At 44.4% G+C, this 15425-nt stretch overlaps 1 protein-coding gene across 3 annotated transcripts in view; it reads left to right on the top strand.

The window, feature by feature from the left end:
• The window catches only part of LOC149304200 (cadherin-24-like), a 34986-nt gene extending 19885 nt beyond the window's left edge, over nt 1-15101 (top strand). For all 3 annotated transcript variants that reach the window (XM_089479584.1, XM_089479585.1, XM_089479587.1), the window contains exons 4-12: nt 928-1047; nt 5114-5281; nt 7482-7672; nt 8848-9101; nt 9263-9399; nt 10505-10626; nt 10728-10842; nt 11406-11654; nt 12534-15101. In XM_089479584.1, the coding sequence (XP_089335710.1) occupies nt 928-1047; nt 5114-5281; nt 7482-7672; nt 8848-9101; nt 9263-9399; nt 10505-10626; nt 10728-10842; nt 11406-11654; nt 12534-13048 (1871 nt within the window). In that variant the 3' untranslated portion in view covers nt 13049-15101. The remainder of the gene's footprint in view (nt 1-927; nt 1048-5113; nt 5282-7481; nt 7673-8847; nt 9102-9262; nt 9400-10504; nt 10627-10727; nt 10843-11405; nt 11655-12533) is intronic.
• The last annotated feature ends 324 nt before the right edge of the window (nt 15102-15425 follow it).

The raw sequence follows: 15425 nt of genomic DNA, 5'->3' as shown, positions 1-15425 counted from the left end.
AGATACAACAGAGAGAATCCTTGGTAGAGTACTTTGGGAGTGTGAACATAAACTCTTTGAATATTTTGGGGGCATTTTTCCTGGCAGGTCAACAATGGTCTCAAAGCAACATGCTTCAGTCTCTGGGGAACTGAGTTATGGGGAATTCTACATCTCTTCAAGATTCTGTTGTTTACTTGAACATTTTTTCTTAATGGAAATTATGTATTGGATTTTTAAAAATGGATTTTAGTTGTTGTTTCCTATTCCACAAACGCTTTTGAAAAATGTTTTTGACTATAAGCTTGTGGGCAGGAGAGAAAATGTGTCCCGTCCCTCCCTGTTACCTACAGATTTTGCAAAAGATTTTATTTATTTATTTATTTATATGCCACCTTTCTCCCAGAATAGGGCACAGAATGACCTACAGATAAAATTGGTCCAAAACTTAACAATTTAAAAAATTAAAAGAATTAAAATCAATTAAAACAGTATAAAATTACGTTAAAGAAAAAACAAACAATGCAGAAATAGAACCTCTCTGACAATTATTACATACCGAAAGCCTGCTTGGACAAAAACAGCTTTGTCTGCTGGCGAAAAGAAAGCAGTTGATGGACAAATAATGTGGCAAGGTATTAGTTGCAAATATAAAATGTAAATAAGAATTATTCCACATTAAATGACAAGACCCTTTGATCTTTTGGTCTTTGTGAGTTTTCTTCTTTTTTCACTTTCTCACTATATTGCTAATCGGTGGCTCAGCAACCCAAAATGAAAGGTTTACATGTCACTCAACTTGCCACACACATTCCTACAGCCTTTTATGACTGTTAGCTTACACTTTGTGAACTGCTTAGGGAGTGCTTAAGTGCACCGATAAGCAGTATAGAGATGTATTTGCTATTAATATGATGGCACCCATTTCACTCTGCCCCAATCCTGCAGGTACGTCCGTGATCCAGGTGACGGCCCATGATGCAGATGATCCGCTCTATGGGAACAGCGCCAAGCTGGTCTATACGGTACTCGAAGGGTTGCCGTTCTTCTCCGTCGACCCACAGACGGGTACACAATGTGGAGGAGGGGATACATTTGGGGCGGTGGGCAGTTGTACAAATGTGATCCATTGTAGAGAAAAGGAATGACTGGGATGGGAGGCAATTATCACATGTTTCCCGTTGTCCACCTTGGGAAACGGTGGTGGAATTGTGTCTTATTGTGGGGTGGCAGACTGGCACAGAAAGATAAGAGCTGTTGGGTCTCATACAGATTAGGACAACAATAGGTCTCAAAGTCACTCCATTCAGCCCCCAGCATCCCTAGGGAAAATCTTCCGTCCATGATGGTTCTGTGTCTGTGTACAGACAGCAGCACATGCAAAAGGGATCTAGGACCACTGGCTAAAGATGAGTCAGTAATATGATGCAGCAGCTAAGAAAGCCAATGCGATTCTAGGGTACATGAGTAGGAGTACAGTGTCAAGACTGAGGGAAGTAAAAGTACCACTCTATTCTGCTTTGGTCAGATCTCACTTGAAATGCTGTGTCCAGTTCTGGGCACCACAATTCAAGAAGAATGTTGATAAGCTGGAGCATGTCCAAAGGAGGGTGGCCAAAATGGTGAAAGGTCTGGAAATCATCAAGCCCTATGAGGAGTAGTTTAGAGAGCTGAGTATGTTTAACCTGGAGAAGAGAGGGTGAAGAGACTTCATGAAAGCCATGTTTAAATATTAGAAAGGATACCATGTTGAGGATGGACCAAGCTTGTTTTTTTTGCTGCTCCAGAGACTAGGACATGGAGCAATGGGTTCAAACTACAGGAAAAGAGATTCCACCTAAATTTTAGGAAGAGCTTCCTGACCGTAAGAGCTGTTCAACAGTGGAAGATGCTGCTTTGAAGAGTGGTGGAGTCTCCTTCTTTGGAGGTTTTTAAACAGAGGCTGGATGGCCATCTGATGGGAGTGCTTTGATTGTGTACTCCTGCATGGCCAAATGGGTTGGACTGAATGGTCCTTGAGGTTTTCTTCCAACTCTGTGATTCTGTGATCCTATCCATGCTCTCAGAAAATGGAACTGAGATGGTCCAGTAAGTCTTTATTCATCATAGGGTTTTTCATAAACCTTAAAAGACATTCAGAAGTGGTCTACCAGTATCTCCTACCTAGTACTAATAAGTGTTAGGTACTGGGCCAGTGCCATGGTCAACCTTCCAACACACACACACCTACAACTGCCCAGTACCTTTTTGGCATTTCTGCCCGATGTGAGATCCTACCAGTAGCAATGGCACCATTAGCATAGCATCTTGCCTTGCAAGACCAATCCCACCACCACAGAAAGTTTGGCCATATTATGAGATGACATGACTCATTAGAAAAGAGGATGGTGCTTGGTAAAAGGGGAAGTAATAGGAAAAAGGGGGAAAGGGATGCAGTGGCTTAGTGGTTAAGCTGCCAATTCTGATGATCATAAATTTGGAAGGTTGGTAGTTTGAGGCCCAAGTGCTGCATGATGGGGGTGAGCTCCCATCACTAGTCCCAACCTAGCAGTTTGAAAGCATGCAAATGAAAGTAGCTAAATAGGTACCACTTTGGTGGGAAAGTAACAGCGTTCGGTGCAGTCATGCTAGCCACATGGCCACCAGAGTCATCTTCAAACAACTCTGGCTATTTGGCTTAGTAATGGAGCCCCTACAGTTGGTTACGACTAGATATTCATGTCAATGGGAAACCTTTACCTTCATCTTTAGGAAAGGGGGAAGAGGGCATTACAAATGGATGGACTCAATTAAAGGAGTTACAGCCCTAAATTTGTCAAATCTGAGCAGGAGATCTTGGAAGTCTCTCATACAAAGGGTCACCATAAGTCAAAGCTGACTTGATGGCAAGTAGCATCAACAAAAGTCTTTTCTCAAATGAAGCTCCAGGAGGGAGATAATAGAGAAACTGGTTTGTGGGGTGAAGACAAGCTGCCCTTTTTTCAGGAGAATAGGAGCCCTCCCATGCTTGCAGTTTGAAACAGCTAATGTCACTGACCAAGCTCTGATGAACTTGGGAATGTTAAATGGGCAAGCTAATGGCCTTTAAGAAAATCTTGAATGAATAAGCACTATTCGAGCGTGGATGTGCTTGTACTGTAGAGGAGGTTTAAAAGTGGTTGGAGAAGATCATCCATCCTTGGAATCACTTGTCCTTTTCCAGCTAACTCAAACCAATTCACCCATCATTGGCTAATCTCATTAAGCCAAACCTCAATCTCTGTCCATTTATTCATCTTTATTGCCATGTAGTAAACCTTCAGACCATAGGCTCTACTGATCCCAGTGATGTATGTGGGGTTTCCTGGGAAAAGTAGACTTGATCTAAATTCTGCTATCTGATGTAGCACATTTGGTTTAAATGTTATATTTAAACACAATTCAAATATGTTATGTGGAAATTATTTTATTGTAATATTGTAAAGAGAATAATGTGTATTTCCTCTATATTTCACCCCAAAAAAAGGACTACACCTGAAATATCATATCTGAATCTGATGTATCTTATAAAAGCAGTTTAACTTGCTTTTGCTGAGATATAAATGTAGTGACTTCAGTGTCACTCAATCACTCTCTGCACGATTTATGACGATTTATTATTATTTATGTACAGGCAACCTGTCACATTTTGTCTTGCCTACTTGTACTTGTGACCGATTGGGAAGCAATAGATTTTGTGAAACAGAAGCACGATTAGCATCGCATTTGTTTGTTAGTCTAGTCATCTGAACATTATAGTTTGTCAGTGCTTAGAAGAATAACTAGAATTTCACATGCTGCATTTGGCTCATCTAACGTGATTGAGTGCAAGTACAACAGCCTAGACAACTCTTTTGTATCTGTGTCTCTGAGTGCAATGAACCATCATTGTACAGTGGCTTGAGGGTTGGACTTGGCCTCTGGGAGTCCAGGGTTTGAATTCCTGCTCAGCCATGGAAATCCAACAGGTGACCTTAGCCAAGTCACACTCTCTCAGCTATGAGAAAGGCAATAGCAACATGGCTCAGAACAAATCTTGTTAAGAAAACCCCTGTACAAGGATAACTTAGGGTTGCCATAAATTAGAAATAACTGTAAGGCACACAGCAACAACAAAATCCTACTCTCCAACTGACCAGGTTTGGCAGGGACAGTCCCAGTTAATCCTCTGTCCTCCCACTGTTTCAGCTGCTTTGAAGATGTCCCAGTTTTTCCCTCCTCCTCCCACTTTTTCCCTTTATATTACTTTAACTGCTGCTGAGATCAAAATGTAAAAATGGTTTGCACTCAGTTAACTCAGCAGGAGGGAGAGGAGAGGAGATGGAGAAATCTCATCCTTCCTAGTAGGCTCAGGCAAAAGCACACTTCTGCAGCCTCTCCTAGCTTGCCTGTTCTTCCCCATTCACAACTTTGGCCTTCTTGACCACACTTTGATATTGCTTGGCCAAATGTGTCCAATTTTCACCTGTGAAATGTTGGAGGGTATGATTGATATCATATGGTATATGACATACAATATGATATAAATGATGTGGACAATTTTCCATGGAGAAATAGAGCATTAGAATCCCCCCAATAAAACTCTATTTTGGAAAATCTTCTACAGACATTTTCCCACCCCATATCTCTAGTTGGATCAACTGTTTGTCTTCCATTTATCCATTCCAACTTCATGACCCCCAGCTGGGTGTCTGGCTGGCCATTCCATGCTCATAGTTTCTCCCTTGGTTTCCCTGTCCCCTTGAGGTGGGGCAAACTATAGGTGCATCTACACTGGAGAAATAGTGCTCTCTGACACCACTTTAGCTTCTATGGGTTCACACTTACAGAATCCTGGGATTTTTAGTTTGGTGAGGCACCAACCCTCTTTGGCAGAGAAGGTTAAAGACCTTGTACAAAGCCCATGATTCGATAGGATGAAGGTACAGCACTTCAAGTGGTCTCAAACTGCATTAGTTCTACATGTAGATGCTCACTTTGACTATGGAAAGGGAATATAACAGAGGGTGGTAATGGAAGAATCCATCTCTTCCAGTTCATTTTCCAGCCCTTTTGCCATTCTCAATCTTTCTCTTTTCCTCTCTGATGATCCTTTTGCTCTCCCCACAATGAGCAGGTGTGATCCGGACTGCAACCCCCAACATGGACCGGGAAACACAACAGGAATTCCTGGTTGTGGTGCAAGCCAAGGACATGGGGGGCCACGCTGGGGGGCTTTCTGGAAGCACGACTGTTACCGTCACCCTGAGCGATGTCAATGACAACCCACCCCGCTTCCCACAGAGTAAGTTGGAAAGGGTTGGCTAGCCGTGGGGAGGACTCTCCTTGTGGGTAGGATGATGGGTCCTATTTTTGTGTAAGAGAGAAGGAAGAGGCACTTCCAGCCAGTTCAGATTTAAACAAGGCCTGTGGTCTAAGGTCGTCTTGTTGCATCAAGGCAAGACTTAAAACAAAGGGGGAAAACTCCCAATGTCTTGCCTAATTTTGCATGTTAATTCAAGATATAGCCGTGTTAGTCTGTAGAATCAGTATGTAGAGAGATCTTGTAGCACCTTTAAGACTAACTAAAGAAAGAAGTTGGCAGCATGAGCTTTTGTAGACTTTAGTCTACTTCCTCAGATGCATTTTGCATGTTAATGTTTTAAACTGAAGCTACGGTTGAGCTTCCCACTTTGGGACCAGAAGTGTTTTGGATTTCATGGTTTTAGGATTTTGGAATACATGTATTTGCACATACGCATATAATGGGATATTGTGGACATGATGCCCAAGTCTAAACGCAAAATTCATTTATGTTACGTATAAAAACCTACTGGTTGGCCTTGGGCAAATCACATTTTCTCGACCTTAGAGTATGGCAATGGTAAACTCCCTTTAAATAAACTGCCAAGAAAACGGTAATAGTTTCACTTTAGGATCACCATAAGTTTAAAATGACTTGGAGGCACACAACAACAACAACATAGACCTTATACATATAGCCTAAAGGCACCATTAGAAATAGCGGAGGTCGCCCCTCCGCGGATATTTGAGGGCGTGGATCCCAGATCCGTGAGTTAGGAGGGGTAACTATATATCTATTTTAAAATGAAACTAGAAGTAGGTTTCTAGCTTGGGATGTATATGTGATCTCCAACAGACCCCCCCAAAATTGATCCCGAGACCTTGAATACACCTGGTAAATCCATAAAATATAAATCCATAAGAGCTACAAGTTTACTCAAGTTCAACCAAACCCTTACAGCTCAGTCCTATAAAGTCTACTCAGACGTAAGTCTCATTGAGTTCAGTATGGTTTACTCCGAAGAAAATGCCAGTCGCTTTAAATGGTTCTTAAAATGGTATTCCTAACAAGAGGGAGATGCAAGCAGTACTGAGGACAGATTTTACCTTCTAATCTGATTTTTCAATTTATAGTTCCGCTGTACAGCCTGACATTATGAAACATTTTAAATTTAATAATATATACGAAATCACAAAGCTCATAAATAGACAGCATGCAGTATCCTGACAGTATTGATGTTACCATTCTTAGCAAATCTATATCACAGGCAAACAAATAACCCCAAATAAGCATCCAAGCCAAATACTTTAATACCTTAAGCCAACAGTGAAAAGATCTTGGAAGAATTAATGTCCATTCTGAAATGTTATATAAGCATTGTCACCCTGTAAATGTTTTAGAAACGTTGGTTATGAATTAATACATATTCACCTCCTATAAGACCCAGTCAGCATAGCCAATCATGAGAGATCAAGGATGTTGCAGTCCATAAAACAATTGGCCATGGTTTGCTAAGGTGATACTGTGATTTGAACAATAAATTTTGTTCTTCTCTGTATTAACACCCCCACCACCACCACCAAGTTATAGTTCAAAAGTGCCCTTTTGGTATAACGACAAAAAAAACCAGCAACCCACAAACAAAACCAATAATAAGGAGAAGAGAAGATATTGTTCCCATATGTCTCAGAGTTTAAAAGAAACCCTCTTGAGGGTGGGAATAAATGTTGCAGCTGGTGCCAGGATTTGTCAGAAAACAATCCAGGGAAACAGAAACATCATTGGGTTGTTTTAAAACAGAGGACTACGGCAACAAATACTGCAATTTCTTAACACACTTGCCTCATCTGGAGGAGCACTCATTTTGTACCTAAATCCAGAATGAAGGGCAAATAAAGGACCAGGGGCTTTGACATCTTGGGATGGAGGCTAACATAGCCACTCTTTTGTGTGTTGATGTTCGGCCATAAGGCACATGGATCTCCACTCAGCCCCCAAGGGATTTCCACATCATGCAAGGAAGAGTCCTAAGGACAAGAGTCGATGGTAGGAGATGCTCCCGAAATTAGAGGTCACCATGGCATAGTGGGTACAGGTGTGGGTGCAGCATTGGTAAGGGCAGAGTTGTCACACCGTCATTCTCTCACATGTGCATGCATGCTTCCTATGTGAGTCCTAACTCCTATTCCCACTCTCTTAGGCTCCTACCAGTTTTCTGTGGTGGAGACGGCACCTCCTGGCTCTGCGGTGGGACGGTTACGGGCACATGACCCAGATGAAGGGGAGAATGCCCTGATGGCTTATAGCATCCTGGATGGAGGAGACGGAGCCGAGGCCTTTGCCATTCATACGGACTCGCTAGGGCAGGATGGGATCATCACAGTCAAAAAGGTGGGTGGAAAGGACTCCTTTCTCACTAAAGCCAGGGATTAATTAGACATTTGTGATTCCTGTCTTTGTTACTCTCATGGTTTTCTCCTGTCTGTCCCAAGGACCGGGGCATCACTAGGGGGATGCAGGGATGCAGACCACACCAGGTGATTGATACCCTAAAGTTGGGTGACACCACTGCTTCCCAAACATCTGCCTTTTGGCAGAAACAGGCTGTGGCATTTGCCTGCTCCCCTTTAAAACTCTGGAGCTCAGCGGAAGAGATGGTATGTGGGGGGTGAGGCTCAGGTTTTTTAAAAGTATATATTTTTCAATTATTCTTTAATTTTTTAAAAAATCACATCTTACCAAATGTTCACTTTAACCACATGGAACTATGTATAGTGGACCCTTGTTATATGCTGGGGTTCGGTTCCAAGATCCCCCGTGGATAACAAAATCTGTGGATGCTCAAGTCCCATTAAATATAATGACATAGTAAAATGGTGTCCCTTATAAACAATGGAAAATCAAGGTTTGGTATTTGAAATGTATACTTTTTTTGAACATTTTCAAACCGTGGATGCTTGCATCTGTGTATAAGAAATCCGTGTATAAGAAGGGCCGACTGTAATGGTTTGGGACCTTGTTTTTGTACGTTTTTGTACTTTGCTATATGGCAACATGGCTATCCCTGGATATATTACTATAAAAACATACGGATTCTGTATGTTGTGGTATGGGAGGAGGCCAATGGAGAGGTGACACCATGATTTACTATACCAAGTGAGGCCAACCCTAGTGGTGCCACTGCCCAAGGACAACAGAAGTTGGGAGCTGAGGCTGATAAAGATGGTCCAAGCAAAGGGGGTGGAAAAACTCCTGGCAGGAAGCAGTGGTCCCTAACAAAATACTTAGGAAATGGGGCTTGGGGGTACCTTAACTGCCAGGCTTATATAGTGGACCAACCGGTTAGGCCTTACAATCATGGACTTTAGTTATGGCCTCTTCAGGAGCTGTCACTTGATTCCTTTTTTCTCTTGACAAGAAGTCTCCAAGACATTGTCCTGTCATTTGCTGTCATTCTGATCTCCTCCCAAAATAACACATGCCCCTGCCTTGTCCAAACACTGACCACCTGGGATATCATTTTCTTATTCATATCCTCCTTTTCTTCTCCTGAACCACCACCCCAGCCCCTCGATTTTGAATCCCGCCGCTCTTACACCTTCCGAGTGGAAGCCACCAACACCCTCATCGACCCCCAGTACATCCGCAAGGGCCCCTTCAAGGACGTTGCTACTGTCCGTATTACGGTGGAGGACGCTGATGAACCTCCGGCCTTCTCCCGCCCTGAGTACCATCTCGCCGTTTACGAGAATAGCCCTCCAGGAACCCTTGTGGGCAAGGTGACGGCTGTGGATCTAGATTCTCCTAGCAGTGTCATCCGGTAATGGCAGAGGGCACTGCAGGAGCGGGGTGGGAGTGCCATGGTTGGGGGATCTGAGCTTTGTTGTTGTTGTGTGCGTGGTGTCCGTGAAGTTACAGTTACTCCATTTATACCTGGTTGCCACGACAACCTGATACCCCAGGTTCCCCCCCATCTTCTAGATACTCCATCCTGCCACCCACGGATCCCGAGCGGTATTTCAGCATCAACCCCCAGGATGGGACGATTCTCACCTCGGTGCCTCTTGACCGGGAGGTGTTGCCCTGGCATAACATGACTGTAGTGGCGACTGAACTTGGTAAGGGACAGGTGGGTTTGGTTCTGTGGAGCAGATGGGAAGTGCCAGGGGGTGGGTGGGCACAAGTGGCTCAGGCTTCCCCATTGTGTGTGTTTGTGTGTTGTCTGCCTTCAAGTCGTTTCTGACTTATAGCGACCCTAAGGCAACCCTATCATGGGGTTTTCTTGGCAAGATTTCATCAAAGGAGGTTTGCCTTTGCTATCCTCTGAAGCTGAGGAAGAGTGACTTGGTGAAGGTCACCCACTGGATTTCACGGCCAAGCTGGGAATCGGACTCTGGTCTCCAGAGTCATAAAATTTACCTATAAGCAAATATTTACTCATTCTTTTTTTCTCTTTCTCTCCCTGCCCTCCAACACCTCCTTGATGCAACACTGTGTAATTCTCCACATTTGGTGTATTTCTTTCTCGCTTTGGCTTTGTACTTACTGACTTCCTTGCATCCTTCTGCCATATTGGTCATATGTCTCGCCATCACCTCCCACTTGTCATGACCGTACACGATATGTGTGTGGGTTGCTCACCAATTCTGTATTGTGGGGTGGATGGTTTGTGTATTTTGTTATGGCTTTGCAATTTTGCATGTGTCTGATGGTTGGGTGTTGGGTCATTGCATTGTGGCTGGGCTGGACACAAATATGGTTCACGTGCTATTGTCTTGAATCTTATGGGTATGTGTCTGTGCACATATGTTGTATACATACATGTGTGTTCTGAATGGCTGAAATGTTTCTATACCTTTCATTTTTATTTCTGTACCACTTCTTGGTTGCAATTATTTTCTGCCTGGGTGTTATTTATCCTTTTCTCTCTCTCACATTCTTTTTCTCTCATGTAAATCTTTGCAACTGGATTTTGTGTTTGTCACATGGAAATGCATGGTCTGTGATGCATAACCTGTACGGTTCTCCTACGTGGATGGATTTCTTTCTCCTCTGGGCCTTGGTTAATCATGCATCGCCTCACTGTTAAACGCACGCTGGCTGTGTATTGTTTGTATATCATTCCCCTGTGGGATTACGGTGCATCACACATGGCTTTGCCTTTATTGGATTGTGATGCGTGCGGGCTACATGTCACTCCCCCACTCCTGCTCTTGCTCTCAGACAGCCCTACGCAGGCCTCTCATGTCCAAGTGGCCATCCAGATCCTGGATGTTAATGATAATCCGCCCCAACTGGAGCACAGCTACGAGCCCTTCGTCTGCGATAATACTGCACCTGGCCAGGTCAGTAAGCCCCAGAACCTTTGATCTGGGAAGGCAGTGGTCTATAGTGAGATAGACCAAAGTCACTCTTGTTCATCTTTTGTTTTCCCCTCTTTGGCCAGTTGGTACAGCTGATCCGGGCAGTGGATCGAGATGAAGATGGGAATGTGAGCCGCATCATCATTCGCTCCCCGGCTGGGACAAGGGAACCCAATGTCACTGTGAGAGACAACAAGGGTGAGGGGTTTAAATATCTTTTTTATACATATGGTGGTGTGCTTGGCCTGTACAGTTTCAAACAAATTTCGATATGGACTTGTCCTTTAGAAAGAAAGGAAAAGTAGACTTTGTCAAGAATTTGAGAGATGCTGAAATCTGTACCAAGAATTGTACACGATACTCAGGGCTTGCTCTTTTGTGTGTTTGCCCAACTGAGGCCATTTGCTTAGTCACTAAAGAATGAGAGTTACATTGCATTAAGCAGTGGTTCCCAAACCTTTGTCTTCCAGATGCTTTGGACTTCAGCTTCCACAATTCCTGACTGTTGACCAAACTGGCTGGGGCTCCTGGGAGATGATGTCCAAAACACCTGGAGGATCAAAGTTTGGGAATCACTGCTTTAAAGGGTCATTAAACTGTCCATGTGAACACAGAGCCATGTAAATTCTGGGTCACATGTATACTGGTAAAATATTTGGGGTGATGCTGGTACATTTTTTTTTTCATACTTAAACTCCAAGGCTGGGCTATAATTTGATTATGACCTATACTCACTCTTCTCTCTTGAATCTTCTTTCCAGATAACTCTGCCTCCTTGCTACTCCGGGCTGGCCGTCTGCTTGCACAGGGGACATTCCTGTTGGTACCACTGGAACTAGTGGATGGTGGTTCCCCCACTCGCACAGGTTCCCCAACGCTGACTGTGAGCATTTGCCGGTGTCGCCGGGACGGGGCTATGCACTCCTGTGGGCCTGAGGCCCTGGGATCACCTGCTGGCCTCAGCACCGGCGCCTTGCTTGCCATCCTTGCCTGCGTGGGCACCCTGCTTGGTGAGAAAGGACACAGAAGGGCTATGTATTGGTGGCAGAGGTAGGAGCTTGAGAGTCTGGGGAAGGTTTGCAGAATGATGGTGGAGAAGGATCAGCAAATGTAGGAGAGGTGTGCACATCCTTGGATGGCTCTCCACCAACACCTTTGAATTGTCAAGGTGGTTTTCCAGAAACTGTGTGAGGGGATGAGATTTTTCAGGGTGAGAATCATAAAGTGTGTGCCTCTGTGCCATGGTCGTAAGAATTCTTGCGGTATTGAGTTTCTGAGTCAGGGTGATGGACAACTTCTGGCATGGGGCACACATCCTCTCCCCTGCTTAGGGACATTCCCCCTTGCCCTTGCAGCAGTGCATTTGCTGCTGGACTACTGAAACTAAATGGTATGGTGGCCGGGGGTTGGGGGAAGCCTTTTACTTTAAAATAAATAGTTTTAGGACTGTGTGCTTTGCTTTACCTTTAAAATGTGGGATTTTTTGTTGCTGCCATAGCTGCTGGGCCACTGAAATTTCACACAGGAACAGCAAATTCATCTATGGATGAAAGCCGCAAAAAAATTACAGTACCCTCTCATAGGGCCCATGGATTGTAGTTTGTCTGCCCCATTGTAAGTCATAAGCTTGAAAAGGAGAGCCCACAATTAGGGGAGGGTATAAGAGGGGTGTCAAAATTGAGTGGGAGGCTTAGAGAAAGGCAGGTTTGAGCCACTGAGGTTTTGGGAATTGCCATGCCAGCACTGGCCTCCCCAAGAAACATCCAAAAAGGATATAGAGAAGCAACTGGGGCATGTCAAATGGGTGCCCAGCAGCTGTCCCATCATGGTAATGTTTGTCCTTCTGCATCCATTTTCTCTTCCTTCTGTACTCATACATGCCCGTCCAGCCCTGGTGTTGCTGTTTGTCGCCCTCCGGAGGCAAAAGCAGGCTGCGCTGCTACCCTTTGAGGAAGAGGATGTCCGTGAGAACATCATCACTTATGACGACGAGGGTGGAGGCGAAGAGGACACAGAGGCCTTCGACATGGCCGCCTTGCAGAACCCGGACGCTGCTCCACCACCACCGCAGCATCGGCGTCTCCTCCGGCGGGACGTCCTGCCCCGCCCGCACTTCCCACCTTCCCTGTCCACCCGGGTGCCCCCTCAGCCCCATGACGTGGCCAGCTTTTTGGCGGCCCGCTTGAGCGAGGTGGATGCCGACCCTTCTGTCCCTCCATATGACTCCATCCAGGTGTACGGCTATGAGGGGCAAGGCTCCTCCGCAGGCTCTCTCAGTTCCCCCGGCTCCTCATGTGCTGGGGACAGTGATGCAGGCGGATATGAGTACCTGGAAGAATGGGGCCCGCTGTTCCGAACACTTGCTGAGCTCTACGGTGCCCCGGAAGGGCCACCTCCTACCTGAGAGATCTGACAGAAGGAGGGGACATCCATGGAAGAGTGCAGCCTTCTGATTCCTCTTGGTCCTTTATGTGTTGCTTGCAGAGCTTGGGAAGAATTACTAGGAGGAATGCAATTCCCAGAATCCCCAAGCCAACATGGCCCCTGGTCATGCTAGCTAGGGGATCTGGGAGTTGCAATCCCCCCAAAAAATTTCCCCCAAGCTCCAATTTGTTTTTTATTTTTATTTTTCCTTTTCAGTTGACTTATCCATTCTCTATTAGAACTTGTCCTTCAGTGTGCTCTTCTTGTTTGCCTCAACTCATTCTCTCCAAATGCCTTCCTGCGTACCTGCCTATTGTTGTTTTGCGATATTGTTTTCAGTCAAACTAATTTCTTCCATTTTGCCTTTAAATTGTTTTGGTTATATTTCCCTTCCTTTCCCTCCCTTTTATCTCAGAGTCTTGATCTGTCTCTTGCCTACCCTCTGCACTTTCTTTCCATTTTTTATTTTCTTCCATTCCATTAAGGCTCTCTGAATGATTTTCTGTAATACTACCTCCGCATCTCTGAATCTTCATCTTTTTCTTTTCAAGGCATTTTCTTCCTCCTTCCCCACTTATTGTTCATATCATTTGGTTTCATAGCCTGAGTTCTTGGTTGTTGTTTTTTTTACTGTATTTGTGCCGTGTTATGTTATTATGTTTAGTTTTCTCCCTTTCCCCCGTCTCCTGTATAAAATACGCTATGCATTCATTCTTTCCCAGAAACCTTTGGTACCAAACTCCCTGCCTACCCAGACCCTAACAATTCAGTCTTGCCAGCATGGATTTACCTCTCATTCAACTTGCAGACCACCCCAGGCCCTGACAGTGGAACTGGTCAGCCAAGGCGGGGGATCTGACCTCACCCTCCCATTTGGGCTCCCAGGATCTTCATGGAAGTGGCAACGCAGGTGGAGGTTTGGACCTGGACTCTGCCCTCTGGATAGAAAGCCCTCCTCTTCTGATACCACACTGGGACTTTACATATCCAGGACAATTTTATTCTAGGGAGCTAAGGCATAATCGGTGTCAGGTGGGGACATCCATGTTATAATTTCATAATAAACAATTTATTTTCTAAAAAAACCAAAAAAAATTAAGGAGTTTAGAAGTTGTATGTATGTGTGTCAGCTTGTAAGAGCTCTTACCAGCAAGTCTCTAGTCCAGTCTGGAAGGAAAGCAGGGTTGTGAATGACATAGAGACTATAATGGACAGGATCTGGAGTTATTTGCTCATGTAGGGTGATGGGTTCAACTACCAAGCCTAAAAAATTCAGCGTATCTGCTATTGAGGGTCTGAATAGGGTAGACTCATCCTTATGCAATTCTCCTTCCCATCTGTGGGCCGTGGACAAGCAAGCATTGCTGTCCCCTTCCTTGATGCATTAAATCTTCAGTCACTGGAGTTTAAGAAGGAAATTGACATGCTGGGGAGTATTTAGAGGAGGGTCAACCAAGATGGTAAAGGGCCTGGAAACCGAGTCCTATGAGTAATGGTTGAGGGAGCTGGGCATGTTTAGCCTACAGAAGAGAAGACAGAGTGGTGATATGATAACCATCTTGAAACATCTAAGGGCTGTCATGTGGAAAATGGAGCAAGCTTGTTACCTGCAGCTCCAGAGAATAGGACTGGAACCAGTAGATTTAAATGACAAGAAAGGAGATTCCAAGTAAACATTAGGAAAAACCTGACAGAAAGAGCTTTTTGACAATGAAATAGGCTGGCTCGGAGGGTGGAGAGCTCTTCTTTGTCGGAGTTTTTTTTAGCAGAGTTGGATGCCCCCATCTTGAGGATGCTTTAACTGTGGACTCTTGCTTGGTTTGCCAGGTGAAATGCAAAACAGGGCTCCTGTACCTTAAATAGTTATGCAGAAGGGGGAAATTTCAGCACATGTTGTTTCAACTCCTGTTGAAACCCCATCTTTCACACAACCATTGAAAAATCCCTGTCCTGTATTTCACCTAGCAACCTTAATTCCTGCATTTGTGGGTGGTGGGTTGGATCAGATGACCCTTGGAGACTCTTTCAATTCTATAATCATATTATTATAAAATATCTTTTAAAAGCAAGTATGTGACATATGCATATGGGATGAGTGGGACACAATTTGACAGATTAAAAGATACAGAAAAAGCGAAGTTGATTCTACTTGGTACCAAAAACTGAATTCTGCTATTAGAACTGTGGTATACAGTGATCTCCGAAGGATCGTTTTCGGTGGAAGAAGGGAAGGAAATTATCCAAATGTTGGTGGAAAAAGGGAGCACAGCCCTTTAAATGTTCAAGAGGTAGCACTGCCATCTGTTGCCCTTCAAAATTCTGGTACCTAGGTTGAACATAATAGAGGAAGAGAGCAC

Source organism: Sceloporus occidentalis, unplaced genomic scaffold (genome assembly GCF_023333645.1).
Source record: "Sceloporus occidentalis isolate IW3139 unplaced genomic scaffold, rSceOcc1.0.p SCAF_14, whole genome shotgun sequence".
Lineage (NCBI taxonomy): Eukaryota > Metazoa > Chordata > Lepidosauria > Squamata > Phrynosomatidae > Sceloporus > Sceloporus occidentalis.
This window is presented reverse-complemented; position numbering and strand designations above follow the sequence as displayed.